General features: G+C 35.8%; 1 protein-coding gene across 3 annotated transcripts in view; it reads right to left on the bottom strand.

The window, feature by feature from the left end:
* The window catches only part of ITGB6 (integrin subunit beta 6), a 132,653-nt gene that overhangs the window by 57,175 nt on the left and 61,118 nt on the right, over window positions 1-14,360 (bottom strand). For all 3 annotated transcript variants that reach the window (XM_060626839.2, XM_060626838.2, XM_060626844.2), the window contains 2 exons: window positions 3,133-3,298; window positions 1,746-1,907 (listed from right to left, as the gene is read on the bottom strand). In XM_060626839.2, coding sequence (XP_060482822.1) covers window positions 1,746-1,907; window positions 3,133-3,298 — 328 coding nt within the window. The remainder of the gene's footprint in view (window positions 1-1,745; window positions 1,908-3,132; window positions 3,299-14,360) is intronic.

Here is a 14,360-nt window from a genome sequence, read left to right as displayed (position 1 = left end):
ATCACACTGTGAAGCCCTTCATAGACGGGCAAATGTGGTTTTCTATTTGGCCTAAATCAGTTGGTTTAATTTCCACAGTTATATTGTAAGTTCCTCAAGGCCAGGGACCGTGTCCTATTATTTTGTGGCCCTTGGAGCCTGGCTCAGCACTGAGTACATAGGAAGTGTTCAAAGGACCCAGGGAACTATGCTGTAGGCAGACATGGAAATAATCCACAACTTCTGTGCATTTGCACCAACTTACTGAGTGAAAGTAAATTGAACTTTTATTAGATGGGAAGGTCATACCAAGCAACAAGTAGTGCTTGCTTCTAAGATCCTGCTTTTTCAGAGATGTCTATTAATGGGGCATTTGAATAATTGCAAGAAAAAGTAATAAAAAAGAGATCCATGCCTCACATTTTCTTGGCCCTCAAAGGCTAAAACACAAAAATGTGGCTACTCTCATGGATATTATAATGTGGAAAGGCAACTTACATGATAAAAGAATATATAAGTTTGAGGACTACTATTGGTCAATAGGGGGAAACACTCATGTTGAAATTTAGAAATTTAAGTCAAGGAATGGTAGCAGGTAATTTATGAATCATTTGTTTTTTTTTTAAACTAATATATATTATATATATTAAAACTAATATATGTATTATAAATAATATTTATAATATATATTATCTCATTCAATTCTTTTTTTCAGGAATAGTTTTTCCAATCTGATATTAGAATTCTAGGTTCTTTCCCTCTCTCTCTCTCTCTCTCTCCCTCTCCCTTATATATATTTCTCTAGCACTGTCATTTTAAGAAGTCACTCGAATTCTCTATACCATATTTTCCCAAGTGTTAAGTAGGGACAATGTGATCTTCCCAGGTTGCTGCTTCATAATTCAATTTTAATTCATACATAGTCAACACCCATTTTGTTCCAGGCACTGTGCTGTCAGGAAATAGAGATAAAACACCAGTCCTGGACCCGAGGAACACATATTAAAGACTGACAAATATGAGCAAACACATTTGTGCATGGAGATGGGTAAGGAGACATCTACGTATTAAGAGTGAGGGGAGGGATGATCATTTTGGGGCCCAGCAGAGGGCAAAGAGCACTCTCTGGGAGCAGTCATAATTAAGTTGGGTTTTAAAAGATAATTAAGAGTCTCTCAGCAGCCTACAAGGGAAGAGCATTCCAGACAGAGGGAAGAACATGTCCTTGAGAGCCTCATGGTCCAAACAAGGAAAGCAGATACATAGGGTTCCGGTGAGGATCAAATACAATCATATATGTCAAAGAGCTCTGAAAATTTTACCTTGTTTTACAAAAGTCAAGAGCTTTTTTTTCTTTGAATGTTACCAGCATTTTTTAAATCACAAAAATAAGCCAAATGTGAATAAGCACCAGCCAAGCAGTACTTGACTAGTTGTTCCCCGTGGAGCATAATGGTGCACAAAAGCATGGCATTATTTAGGGGGCATGACTCTGGGACCATCATTCACTGAAATTCCTAGGTGATTGTTATTTTGGCCTAAGACCCCCTTTCTGGGGCTGTCGTTGAGAGCAGACCCAGAATTCTCACATATCCCCACCATCCACCTGTGCTCCTGTCGGAAGCTCTAAGGGCAATTTGTTAATCTCAAATCAGAAAATGTATGGTTTTCACCAAATGTGGGTTATTCTGCTGGGTACTGCAGCAATTGTTGCTTCATTTGCCTACTTGAAGCCCTGAAAACAGTGAAGAATGCAGGTTACACACCAAAACAGTTGACATGGAGTATTCATTTTTGTTGTCCAAGTGACAGAGCCCATCGTTAGGAATGACGATGCCTGCCAGTTTGCTGTCCATTCCAAAATGAGAATCAGCATCACTCACAAAGACCAGGAGATGGAGGGAGTCATTCCGCCAGCCAATTTTTTCCTACAGTGAGAGAGAAATATTTGGGTTGTACGGGATAGAGGCAGGCATTTATTGAGAGTGGATCAATTATGATTGGACACATTAAGATCATAAAAACTATAATCCTAATCCATCTATTTTGGCCCTTTTCATCTCTTCTGAGTTGATACTATTAATGAATTAAAAATATGAAACTCTATGGCATTTGATTTTTCTTGGATAACACTTTTAGATGATTTATGCTTCAGAAAAAACTGTTCCACTATAATCACTATCCAGTTGATCTTGACTTTTACATAGTTAATTATTTTTACTGTCCAGCTTTCAATTTACCAGAAAAATGAGGAGAGGGAATGAGGGAGGTCATAGATCATTCCAAACCCAAGTCTAAGCAAAACTAGTAAGAACGCAATACACAGTGGACTTAAAGTCTGCCTGTTCTATTAAAATGTCACCCAACGTTTAGGCACATTTTTCTTTTTCTACTGATACCATCCAAAAATTATAAATGTAACACAAATAAAAGAATTTTTTTTTCAAAATCAATCCCCAGCATATGGCTTTTTAGGATGATCTGTTGTCTGTTTCTTAGCAGAGCTCCCCCCTTTAATTGATATTATTCCAGGAACTAGCGGGACAAAAGCTCATACTGGCAGTGCCATCCCACCTGGCCCCTTTTCCCTTTTTCCCTTAATACCTTGGCTCCTCCACCTTCCAGAACCTTCAGCCCTGCCTGTTTCTTGGTATTTTCCAGGAAGACCTGTCATCTGGACAGGGGAATCATTCCCTTGGATACCTGTCTGATTGTCAAGGAGGGGCAATGCCCCTGCATTGTTGTAGGGACACTGTAGCTTCTGGTACTTATTTTGTTGGCTCAAAACAATAGATATCTAATCTTACGTAGAACTTTATACTGATTAGGGCATTTTTATTTTTCATTAATTTCTGCCTGTGATTTTTATTTTTACCATGGTTTATTCAAGAACAAATCTGATCTTGATCTTTGAAAATTGATCATACCTGACTATTGTTTTAACCAATTTTTCCCAACGCTACTATAATTTTATTAGATTATTTGAATATCAGGCATAAAAAAAGTGTCCATTTCAACACTAATAAATTACAAATTTTTGGAAATTTTTTGCTTTAAGAAACATAGAAATATGGCAGTTAAGGGAAAGATGGCTAAGCTTTTCAGAATAGATTTGCTAATAAGAGATGCAATTTGGGTTACCCCTCAGCATACCTTACACACAGCAGCTTGCATAATTGCATCAAATCCACCTTCTGGTGTGTCAATATTAGCAGAAATTTTCTGATTCTTCACAATTTCATTGAATCTTTCAGCATCATTTGTTAATGGCAGAATGTGCTTGAATCCAAATGTAGGTAAGCAGAAGTATGGAATACTACTGCAAAAGTAAGATGTGAAAATGTTCTTGGTGAAATATGATACAGCACACAATTAATGGATCTAGCAGCCTAGCAACTTCATCTTAAATCAAGATGAATTTTCCTCAAGTACCTGACTCTGTAACTTGATTATGAATTTCCCATTAAGGTTGTTCATGATCTCCCACCTACCCCTTCCAAACTGACCCTATTAGCTTGCACTTAGAGCTTACTGTGTATTTTACTCTGATTCAAGCTCAGATAACAGATAATCAGGTCAGACTCCCCACTCCTCTGTTTGTGTGTGTGTGCGTGTGTGTGTAATCACTACCTTCCAGTGCTTCTCAACCAAAATCTACCATTAAGCTTGCGTGATGACAACAATTCCTTTGTATTCTGCTAGCTTAAGCTATTATCAAGTATGAGTCACCCTATGGCAAGACTGAGAGATACCTGTCTTCTTTCTTCTCTTCTCCTTCCTGTACTCCCAACCCTACCTGCCAAGGGCCCGAAAGTCAGAGCAGGACTCTTGGTTCTCTAGCTTGATTCTGTTATGACTGAACAGACTGTTGCATACCTGGCTAGGAATAAAACTACCACTTAAAATAGTTGACACATGGGAGAAATGCCATGTTAAGAGGAGATCTGCCCCAAAGATATTGCAGTTCAACAGAAAAAGTTGATCATGAACTCAGCCACATCTTATTCTAAAAACCAGTTAGTAAGACCTTGGACAAGTTACTCAACCCTTATGAAATTTGGGTTTTCATTTGTAAAATGGAGATAATAGTATACAGCAGAGGCTTTCAAAGGATGGTCCTTGAACCAGCAGCATGAGCATCACATGGGAACTTGTTATAAATGCAAAATCTGGGATCCTATTCCAGACCTACTGAGTGAGATATGTGAGGAGTGGGCTCAGTGATGCATTCATATCTTCCTGACGCATTCTGATGTTTGAGAAACACTTGTATAGAAGTATGGAAACAAAAGAGAGTAGTCCACAGTGAGGTTGTGCTATGCTACCTGGGGAGAGCTGGTTGATTCTTGTGAGAATAGTTTTTTGGTTCAGTAGCCAAAACTTTGTGTGTCGCTGGCACACAAAGAACTGGAGCATTCTTCAGGGTCAGGGTCCTGTTCACCAAGTTCATTTGCCTGAGTCAGTCTTCGTTATTCACAGAATCCATATCTGCGAATTCACCTACTTACTAAAATTTATTTGTAGCCCCCAAATCAATACTTTTAGTACATTCTGAGTCATTTATATACACACATAGAAGGGAAAAAAATTTGAGTCACCTGATTCACATGTTCCCAGCTGAGGTCAAACAAGGCTCTGTGTTCTTACTTCACCTCTCATACTGTAAACAAGTGTCCTTTTTGTCATCTATTTGGTTTCCTTTTCCTTCTTTTTTTTTTTTCATTTGTGTGCTTTTTGTTGATGATCTTGCTGTTTAGAATGGTCCTGCAGAGTAGTGCTGAAGTGTTGTGTAGTGTTCCTAAGTGCAAGAAGGCTGTGATGTGCCTTATAGAGGAAATATGTGTGTTAGATAAGTTTGTTCTGGCATGAGTTATAGTGTTGTTGGTTGTGAGTGCAAAGCTAATGAATCAACAATATATATTAAATAAGGTGTCTTTAAACAGAAAGACACAGAAAATAAAGTTATGTATTGATCAGTTGGAAAAAAAAAAAAAAAAGTCCAGAGGCTTGCATGAGCCTAATCCTGTATTTTTTCTAGGAGCAATGATTTAGCATTAGCTAAGTAAGTATTTGAGGATACTTTATAGAGCAAGACTCCCATGAGTAATGAGAATCAACTATACAAATCAGAATGATTGTGGATGCACTCACACTGAGAGATGGGGCTCTGCTGGGACCAAAATGCTAGTATCTGCAAAGGTAGCAATTTTTTTTTTTTTCCCTGTCAGTAGACTTTAATGGAAAGCAGATCATAATCCAATATGTCCTCATGCTTTAGAACAAGGGGAGTTGGATGACCCCAGCAGTCTGAGATGTCCTAAGACAGCCATCTCCAGAATGGATGCTCTTGGTCATATCTGACTCCTCCCTCACCTGTGGTTGGCTTCCTCAGCTAACAAAGTTTAGGACGTTCTGATAGCCAACGGGACTAGAAACTCTGGAAGGGCCTTGGTTAAGGCTCTTGGGTGCATGTGGACCATACTTGCCTCTGGAACCGCTCTTTCTTCACATTCCCTAACCTCCCATGAGCAAACCTACAGGCCTGTTCATTCTTTCAGCTCTGTTGAGATACCTGGTCTGGTGGGCCCAGGAAGCCAGCCTACAGCTTACAGGGAACTTTCTGATTTTCTTTCTGACTCATTATATTTCACTTTAATTCTCAGAAGGCAATCGTTTTCTCTTATTTTCAATATCTTGCATCAGCTTTCATTGAAGCTCTGAAGTGCTGACCACAGATAGTATCTACTTAGTAAGATTGTTGTAAGGCTTGAATGAGCTAAACTATGCAAAGAACACAGCACAATGAGCTTTTCGGTTAAGTGCTTGCTAAACCTTAATGTGATTTTTTTTACCTAAATCACTTTTACACAAAGTCTAGCACAGACTTGACAACAGATCACAGATTTGGCCAATGGCATCTCAAGAATTGTATGTTTTTTACTGATCAAATATTAATACAGGTTCACTGAAGAAAATTTGAGTTAATATAAAAGTATAAAGAAGAAAATAAAAACATAAATGTTAAGTTATGAGATATATCACAGTTTATTTGATAATCTGTTAATAAAATTTTGTTTCATAAATCTTTCCATAATTAGGTAATGTTGTGATCCTTTCGCATACACCTTTGCAGGCTCTGCTGTATCTCTGCTGAGAATTGACTCCAGAGAAATTGCTGGGTTACTTTTCAATCCATACTAGCAAATGTCTTTCCAAAAAGTTTGTATCAGTTACATCATTATAAACAAAACAAAACAAAGCAAAACAAAACAAAAATATACCAGTTGATCAGTTAAAAATGGCATCTTAATTTAAGGTTTAATTTCTATTTTATTGCTGCTAAGACTGAGCACTTGTTCATATTTATGGACAGTTTGTATTTCTTCTTTTGCCAATTGCCAGCTTACATCCTTTGCTCATTTTCTTATTGGGGTATTTTTTTTATTTTCTAACTAAATTTTAAGAACCATTTCCCTTAAAAATATTAACCTTTTGCCTTTGTGGTTTGTATTTTAATTTTGTGTATGCTGTTTTTGGATATATACCTTAAAACTTTATGTAGTCAGGTTTGTTTTCAACCTTCAAATATGAGATGTATTTTAAAGAGTTATATGAGGAAGATGTTTAATTTTTTTTTTTCAAATCGTTACCTATGAAATGACAATAATTTATCATTTGTTCCAATTGCTCCAATAGCATTTAACGTAGTTGTGTGTTGGAAGAAAATGCATTTGATTTAGAATAAAAAGACTGAGAGGTGATCTATCGTTGGGCAAGTTACTTCACATTGCTGGGCCTCAGTATCTTCATCTGTAAAATGAGACTGGTGTACCTACTTGACGAAGTTCTTGTGGAGGTTACATGAGATAAAAAGTATGCAACTATGTGAGGTGTACCACTGTCCCTATGAACTAAGTATTCTTGAAAATTGTTAGTTTAATCTTTTATTTGGGGCTGCTTGCTCACACTGTACAAAAGTGACATTTGAACATCTTCTGAAACCAAAGAAACTAGCATTCCTATCTTTTTGTAAGAAATGTACATCTTTGTTGGTAAGAATTGCTAGGCAGATCTTACTAGAATGCTATGCTTTTGGAAAATGGAATGAAATTCTAGTTTAATTCAGTAAACTCACACGCGTGCTGGGAGACCGAGGTAGCTAAAGCAAAGCATAATGCCAGGCTTGGCTCATGCCAGGAAATTTTGATTAAGAGACTCCCCCTGTTTTGGTCAGAGTCTTTCCTCTAACAAATGCTCATATTGGGCTGTTATTTTCTTGGCATAGCAATTGAAGGAAGTAGGTACTCATTAGCAAATAATTTTATTTTGAGTCCCTAGATAACAATAGATTTTCATTTAAAACGAAGAATAAGGGCACCTGGCCGGCTAAGTTGGCTAAGCATCTGACTTAATTTCGGCTCAGGTCGTTATCTCACAGTTGGTGAGATCAAGTCCTGCATCCGACTCTCTGCTGATAGCAGCAAGCCTGCTTGAGATTCTCTCTCTCCCTCTCTCTCTCTGCTCTCCCCCCTGCCCCCCGCTTGTGCTCTCTCTCTTTCAAAATAAATAAATTAAAAAAATAAACTGCAGAATAATTGTGAAACACAATATACAAAAATACTATCTACATTTTTTGTTAGACTTTTAAATAAATGTACACAAACTAAGATTACAATGATACATACCAAATAGCTAACACCATCATTTTGAGTGGGATTAGAAATAATTTCCATTTTCCTCTTTTTGTCTGTATTCTCACATGGGCTAGTTATTGCCTTTGCAATAAGAAACTGTTCTGTACACTCATATGTGTTTGTGTGTGTGTACATGTAAGAAATCTAAGCATTTCATGGTTCTACTTCCTCTTTTGCAAAACTATAGTGAATACCTCATTGTTGGCATCATATTAAAAAAACCCACAAAACAAAACATAGCACATGTGGAATGATGTTAAAAAAGAAATCTCTCAAAATGTTTGATAGAGGGAGAAAATTTGACCTTTGTGCTATTAAATATTTTAAAATGCATATTACAACCTATCTACAAATATGAAAATGGGGAAAATACATTTTTGTTAGTGTATCTTAAACAATAGCATAAGGAAAACTTCTTTAAAAACTGTAAGCCACTTCAGCATTCTTTACATGGTGTAATAAAATTTTTTAGTGACCGTATATCCAAAGAAGATAAAGAAAGAAACTACTCCTAAAAGCATTAGAGATTAGATTAAACAGGTTTTAAAAGTGTGGTGCACAGACTCACATAGGTCCCTGAGACATTTTCAGAGAGGCCATCGGGTCGAACTATTTTCTGATAATAATAAAAGATGTTATTTGTCTTTTTCACTGTGTTGACATTTGCACTGATGCTGCAAAAGCAGTGGTGAGTAAAACAGCTGGTGCTGGAGATCAAGGCAATGGCTCAAACCTGGCTAGTAGTGGTTCTTATGATTTTTACTGGCAAGCATTTATAATCATAATAAAGTTGCTAGTTTTACTTGGTTATCTTTGATAAAGCAGTAAAAGTTACTCATTTTATTAAGTCTACACCCTTGAATACGTGTTTTTTAAAAAAATGTATTTCTGGGGCACCTGCCTGGCTCAGTTTGTAGAGCATGCGACTCTTGATCTCGGGGTCATCAGTTTGAGTCCCACGTTAGGTATGGAGCCTACTTAAAAAATAAAAAAAATAATAAATAATAAATGAAGTGTTTCTGTGTAACCACATGGGACATATGCATACAACATTTCTGCGGCACACGGAAGCACAATGTTCACAGTGACAAAAAACTTCTGCAGTTGTTTGAACTCAACTGGCCCTTTTTTTATAGAAGATTTTTACCTGAAAGAATGTGTGCCAGCCAAACTATTATTCCAACTTGGGTATGCGGCAGATATGTTCTTAAACATGAGGAAAACCTGTCCTTCAAGGAAAACAGCTGTCAGTATTTGTTGCCAATGATAAAATTTGAGGTAACTAGAAAATTAGAATTCTGGAAAATTTTAATCTGCTACCCATGAGATTAATAGCTTCTCAGGACTTGAAGACTTCTCTGATGAGATTTGTGGTGATATTAACAAATGTGACTTTTTTCAATACTGTGTTAGGAAACTTGGAAGATCTACATAATTCACTGAAGAAATATTTTCCAAATTACCGAAGTATATTACAAAATCACATACATGGGTAAAAGAGCCATTCAAAGTGCAAGACAGAACAATGGCTTTACACAAAGTTCGTTGATATTGTTTCAGACTCCACTTGAAACTAACTTTTACCTCTTGTCTAGTTTGAATGTAGTATCAAAGAAGAATGTCCACAGACATTGTAAAAAGCTATTAAATGCTTCTCTCTTTTCCAACTATAAATCTATGCGAGATTTGACTTTCTTCAGGGAATTCAACCAAAACAAAATATTGCAACAGATTAAATGCTGAAGAAGACATGAGAATCCAGTTGTTTTCTATCAAACCAGATATTTTAAGAGGTTTGTAAAAATGTAAAATGGTGCCACTCTTCTTGCTGATTTTTGTTTTGTTATGAAAAATATAAATTTTTTTTGTAAAGATGTGATTTTATAATAATGTATGGCATGTTTCTTATTGGAATTATGAAATGAATCAATAAATAATCATTTAAAAAATTTCTCAGTTTTATTTTCTAAGATGCTGAATTTTGATAGATACAACCCACATAACTAAAGCTTTATGGGGTCTTAATTTTTGAAAATAGAAGAAAGTCCTGAGGTCTAAAATTGTGAGGACTCTACTTAAAAATAACTAGAAATACTAAGTATGGATGAGAGAAAGAAAATTAATACTTGTTTTGAATGTTTGTTATATTCTGACCTCATTCAATTGTCATGATTACCCTAGGACATGAATATTATTATCCTCATTTATATGGGAAGAGACCTACTAAAAGAGAGTAAGTTGTTTGTCCAAGGTTAGGATTTAAACCCAGGTCTGAAGAACTCCTCACTCTTTCCTCTTATTGCCTTCCTACCAAAGAACATTTTATTCCTTAATTATGAGGTTTGGATTGATCAAAGGATTGACTATTATGTTTGGTATTTGAGTTCTTGGTGAGTATATGTCTGGGGGTGGTATCTGGACAGAGAAACTGGGAGAATTAGGGATGTGAAAGGCAAGGAAAAAATATACTGCTGCAGGAAATAACTCATTATTTATAATTTTAACTAATGGCAAATTTTGCAAATAAGAATAAAAGAGACACCTTTGGAAAATATTGACCTTTCAAGAGATCAAATGGATGATTCTCCTTTGGGACTCCATTCACCACAGCTTGTGCAATGCTCTGCTCTCCCCCTAACTTCACTCTGTTGATGTTGGTAGTAACTACCACTTACGGAGAACTTCAAGGTCAAGGCCAGTACCAAATGCTTCATTACCTCACCCAGTCATTACAACCACTCTGTGTGATCGGTATGGTTAATCCAAACTGAAGCTTTAAGGGTGAAAATGTTCACTTAAGTTGATGTTACAAGTGAGTAGACAAATCTGAACCTAATGCAGGGCTGATGGCAAAGCCCATGCTTTTAATGACCATGCTAATACTGTGTGCCTGCTCCTCAAAGAATTTCAGCTTTTTGAGGACTGAGTATAAGTCTTTTTCTTCCAGATATCTCCATGCCTGGCACAAGGCTTGGTACATAGTTGGAGCAGAGTAAATTTTTGTTGAATGAATTAATGAATAAATGAGTGAAATACAGTCAGAGCTATAAAAAGCCAAACTGCTTCCTTTTTTCTAGGAACCTGATTAAGGACAGGGTCTTATTGTTAGATGATGGGCTGCCAACTTAGCTGAGCCATTGGTTTGTTAATTTTAATTGTTTTCTCTGGTAACAGTCCTTACTCATTGGTTCCCATGGTCATTATTGTACTTGATGTTACTACCTCTTATCTGGCCTGTGACAGAAAGAATGATTTTGACTAAGCCCCTGGGGCAGAGGTTGGACTTTGTAATCCTAGATGAAACTGCACTACTAGACTTTCTACCAAAGCTTAACATACCAGAGATCTAAATAAATACAAATTAAAAATAAATAAATAAATACACATTTTAAACAAATACAACATTCTCTATTAAACATATATATATGAGGGCCAGAGCATCAGAAATGCTTTGGGAGGCTGTTAGAACCAAGTTCACTTCCCTTCACAAGTGAATCAAACAATTGATAATAGTAATCATACCTTACTATTTAATATACACCATAAATCTATTCTCTAGAAAGCTCTTTGTTGAGTCTTGCCAGAAGTGCTATTCTTCTCTACTACCAGAAATCTGGCTTCATTTGGGGTAGCAATACACTTCCTTTGCAGCTAGCCATGGCTATGTAACAAGTCCTGGCCAATGAGATGAAAGTATAAGGAATTGGGGAAAATTTGTGGCAAAACTCCTTAAATCAAGGAAATAAAATTCATCATCCATTTATGATTTTTTAAAAAATTTACCAAATAAGGAATAGAAAAGAACTTTCTTGATCTGATAAAAGGAATAAAAACAAAACAAAACAAAACAAAAAACAGTAGCTGATAATATAACCAATAGTGAAACATTGAAGATTCCCTCCTAAGATCACAAGTTAAGTAACATCATTCTCCACTTCTATTTAAAATCGTATTAATGACCCTAAGCAGTGCAACAAGGCAAGAAACAGAAAGAAGAGGCATAAGTATTGGAAGAGGAAGAGGTTGTTATAAATGACATGATCATGTACATAAAAAATTCTAAGAAATCTATAAAAAACTAGACTGGAACCACTGAGAAAAATTTATCAAGGCTGCAGAATGCAATGTGAATATGCAAAATAATTCCATTTCTATATGTTATCAAGAAACAAGTAGAAAATACTTTTAGCAACAGAATTAAGAAAAAAACAAACAACCCTAGGAATAAATCAAAAAAAGGATGTATAGGATATCTACCCTGAAAATGACAAACCATTGCTGAAAGAAAGTAAACAAGACCTAAATGAATGAAAATATATGTCATATGCAATGATTGGAACATTCAGTATTTTTAAGATGTCCATTCTCCTTAAATTGACTTATCATTTCAATGCAATTCCAATCAAAATCTCAGCATATTTTTTGAAGAAATCTACAATGTGATTCTAAAATTTCTGTGGAAATGCAAAGGATCTAGAATAGCAAAACAAAAGAGGAACAAAGTTGGAGAATTTACGCTCCTGATTTTAAGACTTTTTATAAAGTTATAGTAATAAAGACTGTAAGGCATTGGTGGTTACATGGGTGTATTCAGCGGATCAGGGGAACAGAATGGAGTGTCCAGAATTACATTCATACATATATAGTCAATTACTTATTAACAAGGATATAAAGGTAATTCAATGGGGGAAGGAAAGTCTTGCTTAACAAATAGTGCTGGAGCAATTGGGTATTTGCATGAAAAAAAAAGATGAACCTAAGCCTTTTCCTCATTCTAAATACAAAAACTAATTTGAGGTCATAGACCTAAATGCAAGAGCTTCAACCGTAAAGTTTCTAGAAGAAAAATAGGAAGAATATTTGGGATATTTGCTAAGGTAAAGATTTTTTTTAGGACAAAAAAACACACTAGCCACAAATTTAAAAATTGAAAAATGGAACTCCCACAAAATTAGAAACTTTTGCTTGACCAAAGGCATTGCTAGAAAAATAAAAATACAACCCACAAACAGGGAAGAAATATTTGTAAAACATGTATTTGACAAAGAACTTTTATCCATATATTTGACAAAGAACTTTTATCCAGGATATACAAGGAAATTATATAACATAATATTGAAAAGAATCTAATTTTTAAAAATGGGCAAACAACTTGAAAAAATACTTCACAAAATAAGATATGAGAATGGAAGGAAAACCGTGAAAAGATGCTCAATATCATTTGTTATTAGGGGAATGCAAATCAAAACTACAATAATATACATAGCTATCAGAATGGCTAAAACTGGAAAGACTGACAATACTAAGTGTTATCAAGGATTTGGAACGATTGGAACACACTGCTGATGGAAATGCAAAATGGCAAATCTACTTTGGAAAACAATCTGATAGTTTATTTAAAAATTAAAACTACACTTATCATACAATTTAGTAACTCCAATTCTAGGTATCTATCCAAGAGGAATAAAAACATACATACACACAAAGATTTAGTGGCAAGTGATCATGGCAGCATTTTTCATGATAGGCAAAAAAATGGGGAACAATCCAAATATCCATCAATGAAAGAATGAATAAACAAAGTGTAGTAAATCCATACAACGGACTATTACTTAAAACCGAAAGGAACAAGCTACTGATCAACATAAAATCATGGATGAGTCTCAGAAACATTATATTGAATAAAAGAAGCCGGAAACAAAAGGTGTATACTATATTATTTCATTTATATGAAATCCAGGAATAGGCAAAACCAATCTAAATTATGGAAATCAGAAGCAGTTACCTCTAGGCGAATAGAACCGACTATAATGTGGCACAAAGAAACTTTCTGAGGTGATGGAAATGTTCTACATCATGTTTTATGTGGTAATTACATTGGTATATTCAATTGTCAAAACTCATCAAACTGAACATTTCTGATGTATGGCATCTTGGTGCGTATCAATGATACCTCGAAATAAAAGGTGGGGAGAAAGGCAGTGCCTTTTATTGATCTGCCCCTCTTTTCCTCTTTCTTTACTGTCTGGAATGAAGAAGTAATGAGTTGCATCCCTGAAAACTCCTTGGGCCTTGAAGTTAAAATCCAAGAGTCAATGATGGGAGAGCGAAAAGCAGATAAGGCCCAGATCCCTGATGTGTGGAGCTGCCATACCAGCCTTGAATTGCCTTTTTCTAGACTCCCTTCATGTGAAAAAGAAAACAAAAACCAAAAACCTTCCCTTTTTAAGCTACTGTCTCTGGTGCTTGCAACCAAACACAATTCCTAACAGCTACAGTCAGTGATGAGTTCCTTTCATGGTCAAATTATCTTTGTCTATGTCAGATTCTAGTTGGGAACCACACTGAAAAGTTTTTAAATGATATTATAAAGGTGCTTGTCTTTTAGAGATTGATGCCTTGGGTGTATAAAAGTATTAAAAGTCAATATACTTTTGGAAAGCTGTTGCATATATACTGGATTCATAGTAGTAAGGGGCTTGGTTTTGGACCAACCCAGATTTTGGTACAGATCACTGATTAGTCATGTGGCCTTGGGAAAATTACTAACCTCTCAGAGCCTCTGTTACTTCCTCTGAGTAGAAGGATGATAAAACCTGCTTTGAACTGCTGTTATTATGAAGATTGAATGAGGTCCTGTGTGTGCAACCTGTAGCACAGTGTCTGGCACACAGCAAATGGTAGCTC

Source organism: Panthera onca, chromosome C1, assembly GCF_046562875.1.
Source record: "Panthera onca isolate mPanOnc1 chromosome C1, mPanOnc1 haplotype 2, whole genome shotgun sequence".
Taxonomy (NCBI): Eukaryota; Metazoa; Chordata; class Mammalia; order Carnivora; family Felidae; genus Panthera; species Panthera onca.
This window is presented reverse-complemented; position numbering and strand designations above follow the sequence as displayed.